General features: G+C 49.4%; 1 protein-coding gene across 2 annotated transcripts in view; it reads right to left on the bottom strand.

The window, feature by feature from the left end:
* Nucleotides 1-12,758, bottom strand: part of TMOD1 (tropomodulin 1) — an 83,865-nt gene that overhangs the window by 14,945 nt on the left and 56,162 nt on the right. For both annotated transcript variants that reach the window (XM_040631643.1, XM_008707864.2), the window contains exons 5-8: nucleotides 12,374-12,463; nucleotides 11,327-11,457; nucleotides 9,569-9,676; nucleotides 4,601-4,744 (exon numbers count right to left, since the gene is read on the bottom strand). In XM_040631643.1, the coding sequence (XP_040487577.1) occupies nucleotides 4,601-4,744; nucleotides 9,569-9,676; nucleotides 11,327-11,457; nucleotides 12,374-12,463 (473 nt within the window). The remainder of the gene's footprint in view (nucleotides 1-4,600; nucleotides 4,745-9,568; nucleotides 9,677-11,326; nucleotides 11,458-12,373; nucleotides 12,464-12,758) is intronic.

Here is a 12,758-nt window from a genome sequence, read left to right as displayed (position 1 = left end):
AGGCTGAACTTCTCCAGTACACATGGAGAGAGACATAAAAATTATGCACAAGCCAAGAGCTGCTGCTTCGAAGCTGAATGTAAAGGAACAAAACAGAGAACATGATTGGTGGTGAAGTCTTGCTTGCTTGGTTTTCCTCTTTTTAGCAAAACCAAAAGTCATATTCAGCCTCATTAAAAAAAACAAACACAAAACTTAGCCAGCTGCCTCGAGCATGTAATCTAAAATTAAGGGGTGTCACCCTGTGAGAAAACCTTCAGGATCCTATTCCAGTGGGGCTTGTTTTCTTTCTAAACTTATTTGCACTAGGGACATAATTCAATCTGGGTAAACAAGAAAACGCAATCCACTTCCTTTAGCTTCTTTTCGAAATATGAAGCATAACCTCACTGTCCAATATTGGAATGAAATGTGAGAAATCCCACCAATATCCCCCAGACGTGGCATGTAACTTCATTTGGGGAGGGGTCGTGTTTTCAGGCCTCGTCTGCTCCGAGGGGCAGGGAGTACCCGGTGCACCGAGGTCCTGGGGAAGGGCCTGCTGGAGGCGGCTTTGTCGGGAGTGAGGAGGGCGAATCAGGAGGGGCAGAGACTCATCATTTGCATTTGGCCAACCTGGGACGGAGAGGGCGGGCAGGCACCCCATACGCGGTGCCTGCTCCTGGGGGCTGAGGGTCTCGCCTGTCCGGCCACAAATGCAGCCTGTCTGGAAATTGGGACACCCCGGTTCCGGCCCAGCTCTGGCACTGACTTGATGCTCAGCACGTTCCGTCCCTTCTTTGATCCTCAGTTTACCCACCTGCAGAAGGAGGGCGGGACTAGACATTTTCTCAATGCCTCTGGCGCTGGGTCCCAGACTCTCTGCCCCCTCCCCCCTCCCCCCTCCCTGCTGGCCCTGGGCCACTGGAGGCAGAGCACAGCATTGCTTGGAGATAGAGAGAGATGACTGAGTAAACAAACAGCCCCAGGATCCCAGTGCCCGGATCTGGGTCCTAAGCCAGCCAGCCAGCCAGGCTCTTGTCACCGGGGCAGAACTCCCCAAGTCCCTTTCTCCTTTGTTTGGCCGTATAAGGAAGAAGGAGGACAGAGGCTCGCTAACACAGGTTACAGTCCCAAGGGCTGAGGGGAAAGCTGCGGCCTCTGAGGACCTTGGTGACTAACCAGGAATGAGGAATAAATCACATACCACTCATCACCTCCTCTGTGGCACACCCCTCAGAGCCCAGTGCTGGGGCACCCGAGCAGAGACGCACTGTGAGAGGCCCTGGTGGCCTTCCCTAGATTCCAGGCCTGGGGAAGCACTGCCCCACAGCTCCCCCTCCTCTGTCTGGTCTCCCAGGCCCTGACGCTTGCCTCAATTCCTCTGCTATCCAGCTGGGAACCATCTTTCCAGAACACAGCCCACAGCCCACAGCCCACTTTCACTCAACCTACCCATTCAGAGCCCTTTGGATTTCTAACTCCCTTTCTGGCTTCTTCCAGGGGATGGGCTCCATGGCTTTCCCCTCTCCTTCTCTGTGTTCATGCACCTGAGATGCCACGGTCTCCATCCACTTCACTCTCTGAGATACTATCCATCCTAGGAGTTTATCGCGAACTCCTCCTCCTCCAAGAAGCCCTCCAAGATATCTGCCCCTGACTGAGATTGCTTCCGCAAAGGCCCGCCGTCTGTGGCTCGCTGAAGCACCTGGTTCAGTGATCATTTCTGTACTTGCTGCCTTCCTGTCTGGTGTGGAATCGCTGGAGGGCAGAGCCAGAGCCTCATTCATATACAGAGCCTAGCAGCGCCCTGGGGTTCAGCCAGCACTCCTCAAATGCTCAGATGAAACAAAAACAGAGGCTCCCAGGATGGTGGGGGGAGGTGGTGACCAGCGCTCTAGCCTCACAGCAAGGGAAAGGGACTGCCAAAAAAAGCCAAGTAAGACCCACACAAAACTACAGTCGGGTTCAAAAGACCAGAGAAGCATAGTTCACGGACTCTGGAGTCACCTCGGCCTGGGTTCAAACCTCGCCTCTGTCACTTACTCACTGTGTGACCACAGGCAGTTTGCAGAGCCTGTCTGGGCCTTATGTCCTCCACCACAACACAGAGTGGGTTATAATTCCCACTAAAAAGAGTCTTTGAGAGCGTGAAATGGGATCGTGGATACATGGCACCTCCTCGGTAAAGGAACTCTCAGAGCACCGCGTGAACTCTCTAGGGCACCTCTGGAGTAATCATAAAAGTTCACGACCTCATAGTTGACATCTGTCATTTCCTTAGAAGTAGAAATTCTTATGATCCTCATTTTGTAAGTGAGGAAACTGAGGCTCAGGGAAGTGAACGTTCTCACACCAGAGTGTTCAGTGAGGGGGAGGGTGCCAGGCAGCACTGGCTCGGACTCTGGGCTCAGCCGGGGCGGACAGCAGGGAGAGGGAAGGTAGGCAGCTCACTCTCGGGCAGCTGTCATCACAAGGACCTGAGGCCAGCGCTCTGGGTCAATTCTGGCCAACATTCTGCCCCTGGAGTCAGGTTTCAGCTGAGCTGGGAGACCCCGACTCCCTGCCCAGCCAGGCTTGGAGTCACATGAGTAGCCAATCCCAGGCCTTGGCCCAGGGCTGCTGCTAAGCCTGCTGCATGCCTTTGTTCCAGTGGATCTGCCCCTCCTGCCTGCAGTAAAGCAGGATCAGCAGAGGCAGAAAGAGTGGGAATGGGGAGGGGCTGGGAAAGGGTGATGCAGCAGCAGCCGTTGGCATGCGAGAGATGCAGGAGTCCAGGGTAGCAAATTCACTCAAGGGCTGGTACTCTATGTGAATTAGAAAAAAGTACCTTCTCTGGGTGAACAAGCCTCATACAAAGGCTTGGAGAATAGAGTGTGGGTTGGATTTTGCACCTGGCCCCTTGTGCAGTGAACAACATACACAACGACCCAGGGCAGCCCTGCTTACCAAGCACCACTGAGGGGCCAAGTTCTGAGCTGGGCACTGAAATAAAGAGATGGTTCAAATACAGCACCAGCTTCCGAGAAGCTCATGGGAAGCTGAAGTGCTAGGAGAACACAGGGAGGGATCACTTAACTCTCTCTGGGGAGAGGGTTAGAGGCCCTAAGGTAAGCTAATGGGAGAAAGTAGTGATATGCTGGGTCTAAAAAAAAAAAAACAGTTGTATTTGTAGTGTTTGCCAATTTCCATAGTGTAAATGTTCCCACCAGGAGCGACTTCAAGGTACCAGCATGCCATCACCGAAGTGGAGTGAGAAGCGATGCCTACAATCAGCTCTGGCAAGTTGGCTCTAGAACACCGCAGGGGGGAGAGACTTCAACTGAATCCAGAAGGAAGACGAGGGCTTCTCCAGGCAGAGAAGGGGTAGGGGTGGAAGAGGACATTCCAGGATGAAAGACAACCAAGAGCAAAGGCATGGAGGCGCACAAGTGGGGAGTTTTCAAGGGCTTATGACTGGGAAGGGTAATGCTTTAGTTCTGCACTTGCACAGGGGCACACGCCTGCCGTGAGTCCCCGAGCTGCACACTGAAGTTTTGTGCACTTTCCCATATGTGTGTGGTATTCTGCCATCAGGATGAAAAGTACAGATAGTCTCATTCAGGAATAACCACTGTTTACAATGTTGCTACATTTCCTTCCAATCTTTTCCCCATGCACGTATTTATATGACCATCCTGCAAACATTCTCAGGTAGGAAAACAAAAGATCCCTATCCAGAGCCCCTAAAGAAGACAGCATTTTAACATTAAAAGCAACGTGGTATCATGGAAAGAGTGTGGGCTTTGGAGTCACAGAGACCCAAATTCGAATCCCGCTTCCCAATGTGCTAAGTGGGTGGTGCTGAGAAAGTTGCTTGTCTCAGCCTATCCAGGCTGCTTCTCCTGCAGACTGAGTCAGAGACACCCACATCCTGCAGCGTTGTTGGGAAGGTCAGACACGATGTGTGTAAGGTGTGTTGGACAGAGTGCAGCCCACAATAGACCCTTAGCCCAGGCACCATAGATACTGCAGCTGGCATCATCTTAGAGAGTCAGGACTGCAAGGCTCACCCTGATAATAAATGACTGAGCCACAGAAGTCACAGAGAAATGGCAACCCCATAAGGAAAAAGTCAAACTAGTGTTTGCCCAGAGAATAAAGCCAGTGGTAAGGAGACTCAAAAGCCCACTGAGGGGGTGGACGGGGGTGTTGGAAGAAAATAGGGGTATTTAGCCTGGTGAGGAAGACTCCAGTGGTTTATAATATCTGTGCCCCCGATGTGTCCCACGTGCAGCAGAGAACAGAATTGAGCCCAATAAATGGGCCTTGCAGGAAGCTGATTTCTACTGGATATGGGGAAAGATATTCTCACTAAGAACTGAAGGGGTGACCTTGGTAAGGAATGAGCTCCCGTCACGAGGGGTATACAAGCAGAAGCTGGCAGAGGACTTGATGGGCATGATGAAGAAGGAAGATGAACATGGTGGCGGGTGTGGACCAGCGAGCTTTGGGGTGCCTTGTAGCTGGGCCTTGGGTCTGCTCTGTCCAGCAGCACCTACCCACCCATCAGGACATGGGCAAGGGCAGAACCGCAAGCACCCTGTAGTGAAGGACACAAAGAGACCCTTGTGCCTCTTACCTGGTTATCGATTTTCAGTTCCACTAGAGAAGTGTTGTATGGAAGAGCTTCCACCAGGTGCAGGATCCCGGCTCCGGAAATGAAGTTGGATTCCACATTCAGCGTCTTCAACACCTTATTTACCTTGAGCATCTCCGCAAGGGCCTTGGAGTTCAGGAGAAAAGCAAGGGTACCCGTGAGTCCCCCTGAGCAAGGCTGGAGCCCCTCCTGGGTAGAACCTAAAATACCACGAGGGCCTTGCTGGGAGCGAACATTCCTTGCACACTCACGCTGCTCAAGCCAGGGACCAGGCAAGACAGTCTCTACAGCCTCCTTCACGAAGCACAACTCCCATGTCTCTCCTCCCCTCCAATGTGCCGTGGCTCCCGAACCCCTAACTGGAGAATTCCACACTCCTTAGCCTGCATCCAGCCTCGATCACCCGGTTCTCCTCCCTTGCTCCGCCTCAAGGCTCACTGCTCCCTGACAGCGGGGCTGATCTCGGCTCCCTGTGCACGCCTGGTGCTCTCGCACTGCTTTGCCTTTGCTTGTCCTGTCTCTGCCGCCTGGGATGCCCTTTCCTTTCTACTTCACTCATCCAAACCCTGCCTGTCCTTCAAGGCCATTCTCAATTCCTCCCCAGGAGCCTTTATACTGACGGCCCCAGCTAGCTGTGGCCTGTGCTCTTGCACTTTGTGGAATTTATCCATAACCTCCCTCATGGAACTTGCGTTCCTCTGTTCAGAGTTGTTTTTATACTGGTGTTGTCTCTGCTATTAGCCTATCTACTCTCAATGGGATGAAATGCACCTTATTCATCCCCTGGTGCCCACATGCTCAGCACACAGTAGGTTCTCAGTCACTGTTCGATGAGTGACTAGTGGAGTCCCGACCTCCCTGCATGCCCTCCACTTGTCGCTTCAATTTCCCTGTTGGGATTCCATGGAGTCATTGTTCTCTTTGAGCAGCAGAGAGCAGAGAAGGACGCCTGGGAAACCACCCCACTGGGCAAGTGACCAGGGCAAATGGGAGGAGAGGAGCTCAGGTGGCCCCCAGCACGTTTCAGGGGAATTCAGCCAGGGGGTGTGGATGACAATCAGAGCCTCTGAAGGAAATGAGGTAATTAGCAGTTGGTGGAAACGATGTGTCATGGAGGAAAGAGGACACCAGCAGCTGATAGCCCAGGATGTACCATCAGTGGGCCCTGGTTGTCCGAAATGACTCTCTGAGCCAGCAACGCCCTTCCCACCATCCCTGCTTGAGGAAACTCTATACTAGCTCAGCTCCCAGAAAGCCTTTCTTGTTGAAATCATCCTTCCCTCCTGCCCCCCACCCCCTGCTTCCATGTGTCCCCAGGATGGCATGCTGGCTTTCTCTAGGATTCTGAGGAGGTTGGACACTCCTGAGGAGAGGGCCCCAGGCTGTGTTCTTTCCATAGCAGCTCTCTTGCTCCCCAGAAAAGGCCTGTCCAGGCCCGATAATCAAAATATTTAGTAACTGATAGGCAGTGCACCAGGCCAATCTGAGTGGACCAGCTGGTGCCTGAGCAGGTCCTGCAGACCCTGTCATGCCAGGTGTCCACTCTTTTCTGGATCATGGTAGAGGAATGGGGGTGCAGGGAGAGGAGCTGGGGCAGGGAGTAGGGGTGCTTACAGAGCTTTTCACTCATATGTGGAATTTAAGAAACAAATGAACAAAGAAAAAAAAAGAGATACACACAAAAATAGACTCTTAAATAGAGAGAACAAACTGGTGGTTGCCAGAGGGGAGGTGGGTGGGAGGATGGGTGAAATGGATAAGGGGGATTAAGAGTACACTTATCTTGGTGAGCACTGGGGAATGTACAGAAATGTTGAATCATTATATTGAACACCAGACACTATTATAACATTAATTATACTTCAATTAAAAATCAATTTTTAAATAAAATTGATTGTTATTAAATAGACTTCAAAGCCAGGAAAGTTATCAGGGATAAAGAAGGGCATTACAGAATGACAAAGGGGTCAATTCCCCAAGAAGACATAACAATCCCTAACGTACATGTGCCGAACAACAGAGCGTCAAGCTGTAACAGGGAAAGCTGATAGAAGTGCAAGGAGAAACATGAATCACTGCTGGAGTTGGAGATCTCAACAGCCCTCGATCAGAAATGGAAAGATCCAGAAGGCTGAAAATCAGTAAGGCCATAATTGAACTCAACAACACCATTAATCAACTGGATGGAAGTGACATTTATAGGCTACTTCTTCCTACGACAGCAGAATGCACATTCTTCTCAAGTTCACACAGAACATTCACCAAGATAGATCACATTCTGGGCCATGTAACACACCTTAACAAATGGAAAAGAACAGAAATCATACAACATCTGCTCTCAGAGCTCAGCAGAATTGAACTAGAACTCAGTAACAGAAAGATAACATTGAAAATCCCCAAATACGTGGTAATTAAACAACACATTTCTAAATAACACACGGGGCAAAAAAGAAACCTTAAGAGAAATTAAAGTTTTTGAACTAAATGAAAATGAAAACATACCTTATTAAAATTTGTGCGATGCAGTGAAAGTAGTGTTGAGAGGGAAATATCTGGTGTTGAATGCATATATTAAGAAAGAAGAAAAATCTAAATTCAATAATCTAAGTTTCCATTTTAGAAAACTTTTAGAAGATCAAATTAAATCCAAAGTAACCGGAAGAAATAAATAAGAATTAGAGCAGAAATCAATGAAGATGAAAACGGAAAATCAATACAGAAAATTAGTGAAGCGAAAAGCAGATACTTTGAAAAGATCAGTAAAATTGATAATGTCAAGCCAGGCTAAAAAAAGAGAGAGAGAGAGAACACAAATTACTAATATCAGAAATGAAAGAGGCCTCTTACTACAGATCCCATGTAAATTGAAAGGATAATAAAGGGATACTATGAACAACTCTTATGTCCACAAATTTGATAACCTGGATGAAATGGACGAATTCCTTGAAAGACACAATGTGACAAAGCTCACATAAGAAGAAACAGATAACTTGAATAGGCCTTTACTTATTAAAGAAATAGAATCAATAATTAATAACTTTCCGAAACAAAGCACCAGGCCCACATGGTGAATTCTACCAAATATTTAAGGAAGAAATGATACCAATTCTCCACAATCTCATTCAGAGAATTGAAGCAGTGGGAATACTTCCTAACTCATTCTATGAGGCCAGCATTATCCTAATACCAATACAAAGACATTACAGGAAAATGACAGACCAATATCTCCCGTGAACATAGATGCAAAAATCCTCAAAAACATAGCAAATTGAATCCAACAATGTATAAAAATGTTATATACCATAACCAGTGGGGTTTATCCCAAGTAGCCAAGGCTGGTTCAACACTTGAAAATCAATTAATGTAACCCATCACATCAACAGGCTAAAAAAGAAAAGTCACATATCGTATCAGTAGATGCAGAAAAAGCATTTGACAAAATCCAACACCCATTCATAATAAAAACGCTCAGTAAATTAGAAATAGCTGAGAACTTCCTCAACTTGGCAAGGAGTATCTGTAAAAAACCTACAGTTAATATCATGCTTAATGGTAAGAAACTTGAAATGTTATTACTAAGATTAGGTACAAGGCAAGGATGAACCCCTTCGCCACTCCTTTTCAACATCAGAATAGAAGTTCTAGCTAATGCAATAGGCAGGAAAAGGAAATCAAATGTGTGTGTGTGTGTGTGTGTGTGTGTGTGTGTGTGTGTGTGTGTGTATTGGGAAGAAGAAATAAATGTTTGCAGCTGATATGATTGTCTCTGTAGAAAGAATTGACAAAAAAACCCTCCTGGGACTAATAAATGATCATAGCAAGGTTGCAGGATGGCAAGGTTGATATACAAAAACTAATCACTTTCCTATATTCAGCAAGAAACAAGTGGAATAGGAAATTAAAAACACAATATCATTTACATTAGTACCCTCAAAAGTGAACTACTTAGGTATAAAGCTAACAAAATAGGTAGAAGATCTACAGGAGGAAAACTGTAAAACTCTGGTGTATAAAGAACTCAAGAAATAGATAGTCCATGTTCATGGATAAGAAGACTCAACATTGTCAAGATATCAGTTCTTTCCCGCTTGATCTACAAGTTCAGTGCGACCCCAGTCAAAATTCCTGCAAGTTATTTTGTGGCTATTAACAAACTGATTGCTACTTACTGATTAACTGCCATCCCTGGTAAGCTAATTCTTGCACTTCTAACCTGCTATTAGTGTTGGAATAATCATACTATACTGTCAGCCTTTGGTTGTCTGCATGGCCAAATGGACTGTTACGTTCATCAAAGTGGGAGCTATGACTGTCAGTCATAGTTGTATTCTCAGAGCATAATTCAGTGCTGGACACAGACTCTCAATAAATACGTTTTAATATTTAAAAAAAAGAAAAAAAGAATTGATGGCTACCTTATAATAAGTACAATTTAATTTGATCAGCAATATCTTTAAGACTCGGGCAAAAAACAGATAAAATTGATCATCAGGACCCACTGAGTAAGACAATGATTTTAGATATAGAGAAACTGAAGCCCAAGGAGGGGCAGGTACTTGTCTAATGTGATGTGCCGAGTGGAGACAGATCTGCTTTAGAGCCAGCGTGACTTGCATTTAAATCTTAGCTCCACCTCTCACTTGCTGCGCAACTTTGGACAAAGCAAAATGCCTGAACTCCCTGCACTCCAGGTGCTTCATCTGCAAAGTGGGGAGGCCTGCACCCCTGAGATCAGGGGGGATTGTGGATATTAACTAGGGTAATGTACAGATGTTGCCCGGATAACAGCCACTGTGTTCACACCCTCTCCTGGCTCCCGGCCCTTTGCCTTTCACCACACCACACGGGGTTCTTCGTCAGCGGAGTTCAGCCAGCCCTGAGGCCACAAGCATCACTCCTTCCGTTTCTATGACCCCCGCTCTCAATGCAGCAGGACTGAAAGGTACATACATGAGCCACAGGGTCATTGCTCCGCGTTCCCACGATGCTGAACTTCTTCACATACGAGTTATCTTTCAGGGCTTCCGCATATGCCTTGAGAGTTGGTATGGGGATATTCTGCAGAGAGAAAGGCAGGCAGTAAGGAGCAGCCCAGACCAGGCTCAGGTTGGGCAGACAGATGGGGCAGTAACCCTCTCACACATGTGGACTGATTCCTAGTAGGTCTCTGACAAAATAGCAGAATGGCAAAGGGTTCTGGCTTTGCCCCACATGGCTGAGATTTGGAGAGAACTTTCTGGTAAACAGATTGAGAAAATCCTCCCTGACAATTTGGGGTAGGACCCAAAGCTATCTGTGCAGGTGGAGACCAGAGAAAACCAAGGCAGAGGGTGCAGAGGACTGTTGTGCCAAGAGCTCAGGACTGGGGTGTGGGGGTGGGCAGGGCCTCGGCCTCTGCCCGGACAACTGGCCATGTTTCTGTCTCTCTCTGTGACTCTAGGCGAGGTCTCCTCCTCTCTCTGTTTCTGGATCACCAAGGTGGGGGCTGTGCACTGCTCCAGATGATCTCTAGGAGACATCTGTCCCGGAGAGTCTCAGGTGTACCACACATCAGAGGTCCCCGGGGAAACTTCTATAAAATGCTCATGCGTGGGTCTGAACCAGACCTATAAATTCAGAATCTCGGGGGGTGAGGGTGGGTGGGCATTGGCATAGATTTCTTAATCTTCTCAGATGGAAACTGCTGATCTGGTCCAACCTTCTCACACTCGGAAGGGAAGCTGAGGCCTGGAGAGGGACGAGCCACAGCCATGGCCAGGTTCCACAGCCCTACGCTGCTCCGAGCCAGTGTTCACTGCCAGGGCACAGGGTTCTGAGCTGTGCCAGGGCCTCCCACGGGGCACACGGCAGACAATGGAGGCATCCGAGAGGAAACCTGGCTGCGTATGCACGGATCTCTCATTTCAGAGCGTCACGTTAGCTCCCCGTGGGAGCAGAGCCTGGGGAGGCCAGGTGGAGAACACTGCGGGCGCAGCTTTCCAATCAGATTATGCCGTGGGGCTGGCAGCCACTTAAAAGAAAGTGGAGAAGAAAGGAAAGAGGAGCCGGGGAGTGGGGGGCCCACTTCTTCTCTTACCCCACACCCTCCCAGAACTAATCCCGCTGGCCTCCGGGCTGAGCAGGTGGGCAGGCAGCTGGTCCTGCTTCTGAATTCCTCCTGCAGCCTGTCCAGGGTAGGACTGCTTGTCCATCTGACCCTCCTCTGCCCTTGGTGGTCACACAGGAAACATCCGGACACATATGGGCTGACAGCTCCCTGCCAGAGCTGCAGAATGAGGCTGACTATACATACGATAGAGCACTGATGCTTCAGGGGTTGGCCCCTCCCAGGGCTGAGGGACACCACACGCCTGCTGGGCACAGGCTTTTTCCAGCCTTGGGATCCCCGGCAGTCAGGTGTGTCTGACTTAACGATTTTAGCTTGGAGAAGCTCTCAGTGTTTCGAATAACAAGGTAGGTTTCCAGAATTGAAACTGTGTTGGCCCATGGTGAACACCTGGGCCTGAAGAAACCAGGGCTATAGGACGTGTTTGTTTGCACTGCCCAGGGCTTTTAGAGGTTTGGCCCCTTTCCTGATCCAGAAGCACCCAGAACCCAAACCGGACCCTGCTCTCTCCACACAGCCAAGCCTGGGACCCAGACATTGGGGTGACACAGACATGGCTCCTCCCACCCACCCCGGGTGAAGCGAAATAAAAAGGACTTCACCCGGATATTGTTGAGGTTAACCTCCTCAAGTTTTGGGTCATTGTTCTTTATCCGCTCCAGGGTTTCCTCGACGTCTGTTGAATTTGGCTCTTCATCGGGCACAGGCTTGTATTGTGTCGGCTTGATCACGCCTAGAGTGACGGACAAAAGAGAGGTGGCTCACGGAAACACGGGGACCCTCTCCCTCCACACGAGGATTCCCTGGGAGGAAGCAGCTGCAGGGTGCGGGCACAAGAGAAGGCTGTGCATTCCTGGGGCGCCGGGAGGGGCCGGGAGAAGCGCTGGCTGCGCCCTGCTTGGACTCGGCCTCTGCCATCCCACAAGGACAGGGTGAATGACTGAAACCCTCTGACCCTCTGTGTCCTCATCCGTAAAGTGCAGGCAGTCACTCTACCTCATGGACTCTTGTGAGGAGAAAAGGAAGTCTGAACGTGAGAGAAACATATAAGCGTTCCAGAGAGAGGGTACCCTCGCTGCTTTCAGGGGCCAAAATGCCAGCGTGGGACAATGCAAGGGAACAAGGAAAACTATGCAATATGGTCACAAGAAAGGACAAGGGGACTCACGGAACAAAAGAGGCACCAGGAGACAGACCCGTGTGGATGTGTAGAAATTCATGCTCATGATGGAGTCCAAGCCAGCGGCGAAGGGATGGACTTTGCACAGAACAGGATTGTCCCCGGGGGAGAGGCATTAAAAATGACAGTCTGATCTCATCCCACACCACACCCACACACGGACTCCAGGGGGAGCAAGAAGTTGAATACAAGAGGCAGACCTCTAAAACTTTCAGAAGAAAATACAGGAGGACGTTTTTATCATATGAGGATGGAGAAGTCCTGCATGAACAAGACACAAATCCCAGCAAAGGAAAAGGAGAAGGTGGATCGATTTGGCTACATAAAAATTTAAAACGTCTGCGCTGAGCCAGAGAGCATGAGTGGGCAGCGGAAGCAAGAAGCACGGGGACACCTTCGCTTCCAGGGCGTCGTGTCGCTGGGGGCAGGGGAGGGCGGCCCAAGCTGGGGACCAGGGCCGTGTACTCACTGTTGAGTCCCTCCTTGTTCACGATGGAGCTGCTGCCCAGGGCCTGGTAGTACTGCTGGCTGCTCATGAGCGTGTGCATGCCCAGGATGGCTGCGGGGACAGGGGGCGGCCCGTGACGTTCCACACCCCGGGAATGTTTGCTCACGGAAACAGCAAGAAACACTTGATGCTTTTACATTTTATTTGAGTTTTACTCTTGTCTCTGTTATGTGACCCTGAAATCTCCACACCCAGCGGAGACTTTCCTAACCCCGGCCTCAGATTTCTAGGTGTCTCCCAGTGTCCCACCAGTACACCCAGCCCAGCTTGGCCAAGAGAGAATTCGTCCCTCCCAGCAACAGTCCCTTCCTTTGGATCACCTTCCATCTTCGCATCCTGCCTGTCC

This window comes from Ursus maritimus, unplaced genomic scaffold (assembly GCF_017311325.1).
Source record: "Ursus maritimus isolate PB19 unplaced genomic scaffold, ASM1731132v1 scaffold_17, whole genome shotgun sequence".
NCBI lineage: Eukaryota > Metazoa > Chordata > Mammalia > Carnivora > Ursidae > Ursus > Ursus maritimus.
The sequence above is the reverse complement of the archived record's forward strand: the minus strand, read 5'-3'. Positions and strand labels throughout refer to the sequence as shown.